Here is a 9,511-nt window from a genome sequence, read left to right as displayed (position 1 = left end):
TTTTAAATTTATATACATGACTTGTGAAAAGTAACGCATGAAAATTAATTAATTACAGCCTAACTAAGGCCCTAATTGAAAAAGATGGAGCAAGGTACGAGGTCTCCCCTTGTTAGCCTTAACGTCTCGCATTTCTTGGAGTGTTGAACCTGTCCTCCTTTTTCAAAAATTCAGTGACCATAAATACATCAAAGTTTGGTATACCATTTATAAATCGTTGGAATTTTCATTCTCCCAACCAAGATTATCTTTCTTGAACCTATCCTAGACAACGAACCATTGCAACAACCAGCCAGCACGGAAATAAGGCTAACATCCCATGATTCTAGTTGTGAAGGGCGAACGTTCCGGCCGGCGTGAATACATACGCAACGAATAAGTCTTGCAGCAAACGTCTTAAATAGGTTTATTAGTTTGACTCGGTTCTTACAAAAAATGTTTGGGCATGATAAACGGCATTGTGCCAAAATATACCCAGCGAAAATAAATACCGTTACCTATTTATTAAAGATTCAATGTGCCATTCGTACTTCTCTTTCCAAACTTGTAGTTGACACATAAATGAATATTAATATATTACGCAATGATGAAGTAATTTACTCAAAAGAGAAGCAGCCACATATATATTCTGAAGATATTTTATGACAGCAAAAAACGGATACCCTCAAATTCTGTAATTTTTCTATGCAATAATAGTGGTAGAACTAAACGGCGTAGAAGCTGCCTTCTGCTACTGCCTTGTGACGTCACGGCCAATATTCAACATGGACACCCGTTTTAGCGGCCTTTGAATTTTTCCATATTTCGGACGGTCATCTCGAATCAAGTATTCACTATTAGGATTTAAACTGTGGTTTTACGACATTATGTTATTCTGAACTCTAATTTAAAGAATGTGTTTGGTGCATTTGAAACACTAGTGTACTTCCCTATTATGGCACTCATTCTACCCAAAGAAGTCACATGCTTTGCCACCCTTTTCTCAACGCTTATTCTGTTTTTAATGTGAACTTCCCTCACAGTAAATCCTTTGGAAGCAGTTATTTCTCCCTCATTTCTTTCAGTTTTGCAATTATACAATTAAAAGAAACTTAGCATGGTTTATGCTTGCACCAGGAAATATTAATAGTTAGTAACCTGTGGTGTTGTCCACAGCAAAAATGAAAAGAGAAGAAATTTCACTTCACAGTTTATTTCACAAACACATTTTAATTTTTAAAATGCAATAACTTACAGCCCCCTTCACAAACATGAAGTCAAGTTGCACTTCATTTTAGTTTCATATAAATGAAAATATACAATACAAAGGAATACATATACCTTGTAAAAGATAAATCATTGGCTTCCATGCTTGTGCGCAATATTACAAATTTGGCAGTGGTTCTCTTGATTTACAAAATATACAAATTAATACTACCTATAACCCATGAAAATGAGTACAATTAATCAATCATGATATGCAATTCAAATTTCCAAACTACATGGATAATGTCAAGCTTGACTTTATTTAAAAAAATACAAAATAGTTTAAAATCACAGTACCTTGAAAAGACATGTACACAGTTCCCTGGACAAGTAAATGCCCATGATGACAATTATAAATGACAATATATTTCATGGGACAGGCGAAAGAATGAGCAAATATGGACCAAGTCACCAACTTGGTCCAATAGTAAAAAATAAATCACATCTAAAAGACAAACACAATAAGCAGGTACATCACAACTATTTTAGACGTGGATAATGCAGCATACCATGTTCCTGAATACAACTCTCAGGTTGAGGTTACACCTTTCCGAGCGACTAGTAAATTGAGGACAGGATGTTTTTTTATGTAATCCACTGCCTTCTTGTGGGTGACCATAGTGAAGTCATAGCCATTACACTACAAAAAATAAACAAAAATATAATAGATAGTTTCTCCATAAAATTTCATAAGTCAGAGATATCCAATCTTTACCTGCAAAATTTTGTCGTGCATCCTAAGACCTGACTTGGCAGCTGGGCTACCATCATGGACCTCGGTCACATATATCCCCTGAAAATCATGATTCACAAACTTACTTTTGGGCATTAAATTATTTTAAAAAACCTCAATAATTACCTAAGACAAAAAATTCATGCAAAAATCAATTTACCAGTGTGCTTCTCAACTCCATTTGAGGATTTAGGATCTAACTAAGTTACTTCCCAGGACTGTTAGCCAAGATGAAAGCTTAGTATGATTGGGATGTTAGCAATGATAGAAAACACTGCTACCTCAGCTATCATCTGGGCATCCCTCTATCTTTCTGACACACTCAAAGGTCAATCCAAGAGCAATTTCATAGCAGAGTTGAATAAGCACAGCAAATGCTTAAGATAGCAAACAATAATGAAAAAGTGATTTGAGTGATTACACAATAGCTTCAGCTATCATCTTCACAATCTCCAGTATATCCTGTGCTGAGAGGATCCTTAGAGAAAAGATGGTTACAAGTACTTCAACAGCCAGCAAGTTAAGTCTATATCTCAAACCATCTTAATGGAAGAAGCTAAACTGTATGCACCAAACAGGGGCAAGGGACATAAACCATCTTTCCTAGTCCAAGGGCAAGTACTAAGGGATTATTCCTATCTACCCAACAGTTGGCGATGAGCCACCACTCTCTAGACAAAGAGAAGCTGCTAATAAAAGTAACAGATCGCGAGCAAATACAGGAACGGGCAGATAAATAGAGAAAGAAGTAGAAATCTTGTAGACATTGTAGAAATCAACGATTTCTTTACGTCACAGTTACTTGCGTGTGCCATTTATGTAACAAGTGATTCTGTTTTAATCTAAATATCTTCTTACAACAGAAAAGCTGGTTTCCTCCATTTGCAAGTCCTATACTTTTTAGCAAATTGTAAGGGAATGGATTATAGCTTTCCTCTTCGTGACGTCTCTTCCCATCATTAGCCCGGATAAACGGGAGTGTACTGCGAATGCATATTAAAACAAGTGAGTGGCTGTGTACTATCAAAAGGCCCATGATCAACAAGGAGAAGGAAATTAAGTGAGCAAGGTTAATAAGTCTCTGCCACAGTATAAGCTCAATATTATTAGACATCTCTTTTGTGACACACAACTAACTTAAAATAACAGGGTCGCCCAATTAACTGTTGAAGAGCAAAATATTGATGCAAGAACAGGCTTGAAAAGCTTATTTTTCAAGCCACTACAGGTCAAAGCACCAATACAAAATAAAACATAACTGCATCCGTTGAATCACTAGGCACAAATAAACTGAAACAAACTTTGCACATTCCACACAGCTTTACATTCCACAATCGATTTAGTTGGCTCTCACGAGAAAATGACACTTAGCTATAGACATATATTAACGGAGGAATACATAAAGCTGTTTGGAGTGTGCAAACTTTATTTTTCCATTTAATGTTCATAATTTCCACAAAGTATTGCATTCATCCATTGATTTAAAACTAAGCTGAATTATTAGCCAGTGGGTAAAGAGCCTTTACGAGGGATCTTTAATATTTAAGCCAGCACAGATTGCTGCTTACAAGGAGAGGTCGCCAAAGTGATGTTCAGGATCTGGATGCGGATGTTATTTTCTAAAACTATATAGGTAAGGTAGAAAAAGTGTCACGGCTTTCTTCCACATAGGCCCAGGTTCGAGAGATATTCGCACGTAAATATTTCGCGCAGCATTAGGTCCCTTGAGTAAGCGCCTCCACTATTAACGGCCGTGGCGGTGCGGTCTAGGGCGTTAGCCTTGAATGCTTTAGTTATTGTCCCGAGACTGAGACCCAGCACCGGCAATTTTTTTTTCTCTCTTCCAATTTTTGAAATCACTGTTACATTTTACCCCAATTCGTTTTAATTAGTGACTTCGCGATTTTTTAAATTTAATATCAATTTATGGATTTTAAACGAAACTCCGAATTGTGCCTTACCACGCGAATTAGAGGACTTATATATAATTACTTACACGCAAATTTCCGGGGAATTTAATCATCCTCGCCCTAGCCATTGGTCCCACAGCCTCTTCGTATATTCGTAATCTCAAGTCTTTCTTATCAACAAATAAACACCATTGCCTATCCTCACATTCAGTTACTGACCCTAGCTAGTTTCCTCTTCCACCCATCCAGCACAATGATCCTGCTTTCCAGCAGCCTACCCAAGCCGTTTTCGAGGCCTTCTTTGTTTACTTTTCGCACCCGCTTTCACACAATTGGGCCTCGGCGCCTCGTTCAGGGATTATCGAGGGTCAGTTGTGGACGCAGGGTTGTTGGGACGGAAGTCTTGGAAGGATGCTAGAAGGCAGGTCATAAGGGACGTATGGTGAGTGGAAGGACATTTTGTTGTAAAGATCGAGATTCGTTGGGAAGACAGTGCGTGGGCGGTTAGAAATCTAATGGAGGGAATGCCTGGTGGAAATGAAATTTTGAATAAAAAACGTTTAAGCTGGAAAATACTGGTGCTTCAGGAATGTAAAAAAGGTATTGAAAGTGGAGGCACACGCGTCAAAAACCGGGGTACGATTCACGACTGGATGTACAATCGGTTAATTGATGCGAGGCAGAGGTGTGCATCGGTGCACATGATGAGCACATTACACGGAAATTCACGTGTAATTATTTATATACGTCGTCTAATTCGCGTGGTAAGGCACAATTCGGAGTTTCGTTTAAAATCCATAAATTGATATTAAATTTAAAAAATCGCGAAGTGACTAATTAAAACGAATTGGGGTAAAATGTAACAGTGATTTCAAAAATTGGAAGAGAGAAAAAAAAATTGCCGGCGCTGGGTCTCAGTCTCGGGACCCTAACTAAAGCATACAAGACTAACGCCCTAGACCGCACCGCCACGGCCGTTAATGGGAGGAGGCGCTTACTCAAGGGACCTAATGCTGGGCGAAATCTTTACATGCGAATATCTCTCGAACCCGGGCCTATGTGGAAGAAAGCCGTGACACTTTTTCTACCTTACCTATATAGTTTTAGAAAATAACATCCGCATCCAGATCCTGAACATCACTTTGGCGACCTCTCCTTGTTAGTCAGATGCAATCAGGGGACAATGTCGAGGCCGTGTGCCATGCGGTCAAGACTACTGTCAGTCAAGAGCTTGTCAAGACTGGGCATTCCAGAACAGCACCAGAATAAGGTGAAAGCTCTCCACTAGGTCATGGAATTTTCAATTAATACAGTTAGTCGACAAGAACTAAAAATATGAGATATGTACCGCAGGTATAATATGAAATGACCAACAAAGAAGACTGAGCATTACTGCTATATCAAAAACTTGTGCAAACCTGGAACCAAGTAAAATTAATAGTGTGAATGCTACTGTATTATAGAAATCTAATACAATTTTTTTTCTCTCTTCTTTCTAACTGGATTCAAACTTTTAGTTGTCAATCAACAACAACAATGTGGATGCTGGAGTGCCATCACACTTGCAAAAAATATTACTAAAAACTATTTCTAAGACAATGACATAACAGAGCTCTACGCATTTTCTGCATAAGAACCCAATTTTCGAAGATTTCCAAAATTAAAATAATTTATTTCTATAATCTTTAAAAGTAATTGAATTCTGATTTCCAAAAACAACAAAAAAACGAAGGACTACAGTTAACTCTTGCTTTTACGATGTACCGTAATATAAAATTTTGATAATACAAAGCGAAACTTTCAATCCCGCCAAAAGCCTATGCTAAATGATCGGCAAATTTGAAAACATGATTTTTTTAAACAGCAAACTTTAACCACAGCCCTTTGGAAGAAGTAAATTAGTTTTTTAGAAACAAGGGCAAAAAACTTGCAGCAAAATTAACAGTGATAATATAATAACTATAATTGGGGGAACATAACGTGAAGAATGGAAACAAACAATAGGAAAGATTTACCCAGGTGCTAAAGCGAGATATCTATAAGTCAAATTTGTGAGTGGGTTTCCGTGGCGTTGTTCACGATGACTGCCAAATTCCAGGTTTTCAAGCTGCAAATGTTGTTTATGATGGACTACAATTTCAAAAGCCATTCTGCCCTAGGGGGAAGGACGGCCAGGGCTATTTTAGGTGGCAAAAAATCAAGAGTTCTCATCTTTGACCTGAAGACGAAAGCAGGGTGGCGTTTGAAACTGTAGTCCATCAAAAAAGACATACGCAGCTAGAGAACCTGGAATTAGGAAGTCGCATACATATATAGGTCATTCATGCTCGGACAAACTTTGCAATCTTATTTTATCTTCCCAACTAAAAATTCTGCCTCCTTCCTTGAAAATTATTCTTTAGCAGCAAAAACCTTGATGCCTCTCCTAGGTCTTTTCATTCTAAGGGTCTTAATTAGGCAGTGGGCATCCTAGCCTTTATGGCCCTCGGATGGGGGTGACATTTGACTGCATTGTCACCTTGGTGTCAACTCTGACTTAAAATTTTCTTCTCAAGGGTGTTTTCCTTTTATGAACAGGAGTAAACCTTTATTGTACCAATATATATATTTTTCATACCTGATGATGGGTTATGAAATTTCATTTATAATATAAAATTGGACAATGAATGTTTGTTTTAATTTTCAAAACTACGCGCATTCCTACAACATGAAGATCGTTCATAATTTAATACAGGTTTAATACGAAGTTTACGATAATGTATCCCTTTTCAATTTACTGCAAATACATTTACTAAAGGTTAATCTCACAGATAACATCTAGAATTACATTATAATGATTCCAAAAATACAAATGGCAGTAGAAAAAAGAAAGTAAACCTTTCACGAGATAAATAAAAAATTCTTGAAATTACCTAATGTGTTATTAAGCAGAGTCAAATTTTTAGTCCAGAGGACTTTATATTATCAAGACTTTACTATACTTACATTATCAGTATAGCCCTGTGGGCTTTTCCGATAATCTTGGTCTATCCCACCACCTATTTTAAATCCACACTTAAGAACTTCTCTACCCTCGGAATCAAGTCCAGGTTCTTTTTGTAACGTGATTGGAATCTGTAATGGAAAAAAACAATGAGAACCACAGCTCACATGAATCATGATGACAAACTAATCACCACATAATATCAGAGAAACTAGTTAATTCAGCACATTTATTTGTTTATTCATGTTATCTAAAGGGTGCGGCAACTTCCTTTCACAAAACTTAATAAAACCCATAGTATGAATCACAAATTATTTGTTTTTCATAAAGTAGGCACATATCTTAAAGTTCTGTTTTACACAGTTTTAAAGATAATATTGGATACGTTAACCTCCACTCTCCAAACACAGGGTAAATCTCTATCTGGAGTTTGTCATGACTCTTGCTAGCATAGCAGCCGGGTTATTTTGGTAATTACTTCCTGGATGTTGGTCCTCAAAGCTTGTAGGGTCTTTGCACGATTCACTTAAACAGGGGATTAAAAGAAAACCATAATCATAGAACATCGGCTCAAAAAATAAGCCTCAGCAGCAAACGCACACTCCTCACTGTTCAGATGCATGATTGTGACTAAACTTTATGGGAATAAAACCTTATAGTAACGACTCTCAAATGAGACCACTGGCACTCGGATACAACATTAACAACTGAATGATGCACATTTAAAAAAGGAAGTTAAGTTGTCGAACCCTGTATAAGCAGGTTTAATCTGTCATACACAGTTTAAACCAGTAATGAAGTCCATAAGTTAAACAAATGAGATTCCAGTTATTCCAGAGAAGATAAAATAATGGACAGTCTTACTGGGACCAAATACATAAAAAAAGATTACAGACCAAGTTAATAAAAAGTTAGGTTTTGAAAAAAGAATTCTTGGGAAGTACGATGACAAGTCAGAAACGAGCTACCTTTAGGCTAGAGAAATCTCGTGGGAAGAAATAGAAAATTTTCTTTTAAAAAAAATAGAATATCAGGTAAATATATCAGGAAAAAATAGAACAGGTCTTTACCTGCAACGCTATACTCTGAGCAAGTAACAGATTAATTACAGCCCAATTATGAGAACTTGCACAGTGGTGAAGAAGATAGTAATGATTCAGGATTTTAGTATGCAACCTCAATCTCATGCAACACTTAATCTTTTCGATGGATAGTAGGTATTAATTTTCAAATCGTGAAATGAGAATGTGAATAATACCTTCCACATAAAGATCGACTCTTTTGAAGGCTATGTTGAAATACCTGAGTCACAGGCTAAATGCCGCTCTGCACAACTAAAAATGTTGGTCTTGAACAATTTTCAAGAATTGTATGACTAAGTGTGGAGACCTTTCCTACCAAATGATCTACAATAAACAACGATCTCTCGTCTCTTTCCCATTATCAAATAAACAACTTATCGTCACAATTACTTCGCTGTTCACTGTACCATAATCAACTCTACGAGAAAAAGATTTCGCAGAGATTATGCTACAGGCTAAAGCGACAACCATGAATTACTGACATGGCACCGCTCTACAATGCAAATGCTAAGCAAGCAATTAACAAACGATCAGTGAATAGCATAAATATAAAAGTATTTTATCATTCTAATTTCCTTTCGCACAAGATATGACCAAGCCAGAGTAGCTCAGAGTACCTCCTATGAATTAGGACTGATGACCAATCCAAAGGATTTCATTACAAGCATACAGTACCACCCGGAAGATTCCACACGTAAAAAGATAAGAATATTGACGGAGAGCCAGAGGCGAGAGCAGACTTCACACTCCTACTACTACTGAATAAACTCCTTCACCTTCTAACGTTCGATCAATTTCAGCGTTAATAACACTTTGCACTATTTGGCTTGGCCCTTGGCAGGAGAATGAATTTTAAAAATGGGCGAGTTGTCAGTAATTTTAATAAAGATTAAAACAAAGAAATCAAAAAATCTAACGGTAAAACTGTGACAGTCATCCACACACCGCAAAGGTCAGGAAATGTTGTTGGCAACCCTTGCGTAACTGTGATGCGCCACCATTCCGAGATTAGTCGATAACAATTAGCGGGGACAACCGCACCCACCATTCATTATGATTTATAATGAATGAAAACACAGTAATAAACCATGATTGTCTAGTCCTCAATACCGCTGATCATAATGCCGTCAACTGGAGGGCAAAAATAGCGAGAGAAACAAACATGAATGAGGACAATCCACACATGGGTGGAACCGTCAACATACCCTATCTACACACTGGAGAAAAGGAAAAAGAGATCGAACTTACGCTAAGGCATTCCATGGCTGTACCCGCCTGGTGCTGAAATGCCATCTTGGCACACATGACATGTCACAATTTCTTTAACTTTCGGGGTGACCAAATACTTCTACGAAGGACGTATGATTCCTTCTTCAAATACACTTGAAGTGATCGATAGTGGTTCATCATGTCGACACATATTCAGTTGTAAAAACGGCTTTTAAGGGATACATCGTATTGCCTCATATTATAATATACTTAATTAAATAAATAAATGATTTTCCTTCATATTTGTAATTGTTTATTTAAATTATGAAAACCATTCGTATTTTGACGT

General features: G+C 37.1%; 1 protein-coding gene across 1 annotated transcript; it reads right to left on the bottom strand.

Moving 5' to 3' along the window:
* Positions 1-1,176: 1,176 nt before the first annotated feature.
* Positions 1,177-9,357, bottom strand: LOC124157449 (tax1-binding protein 3 homolog). Its single transcript, XM_046532151.1, has 4 exons — positions 9,202-9,357; positions 6,874-7,002; positions 1,961-2,038; positions 1,177-1,885 (listed from the first exon to the last, which is right to left on the bottom strand). Exons 1-4 carry the CDS (start codon positions 9,256-9,258, stop codon positions 1,775-1,777), a joined length of 375 nt encoding a protein of 124 aa, XP_046388107.1. The 5' UTR covers positions 9,259-9,357; the 3' UTR covers positions 1,177-1,774.
* Positions 9,358-9,511: the final 154 nt, after the last annotated feature.

This window comes from Ischnura elegans, chromosome 4 (assembly GCF_921293095.1).
Source record: "Ischnura elegans chromosome 4, ioIscEleg1.1, whole genome shotgun sequence".
NCBI classification, from domain to species: domain Eukaryota; kingdom Metazoa; phylum Arthropoda; class Insecta; order Odonata; family Coenagrionidae; genus Ischnura; species Ischnura elegans.
The sequence above is the reverse complement of the archived record's forward strand: the minus strand, read 5'-3'. Positions and strand labels throughout refer to the sequence as shown.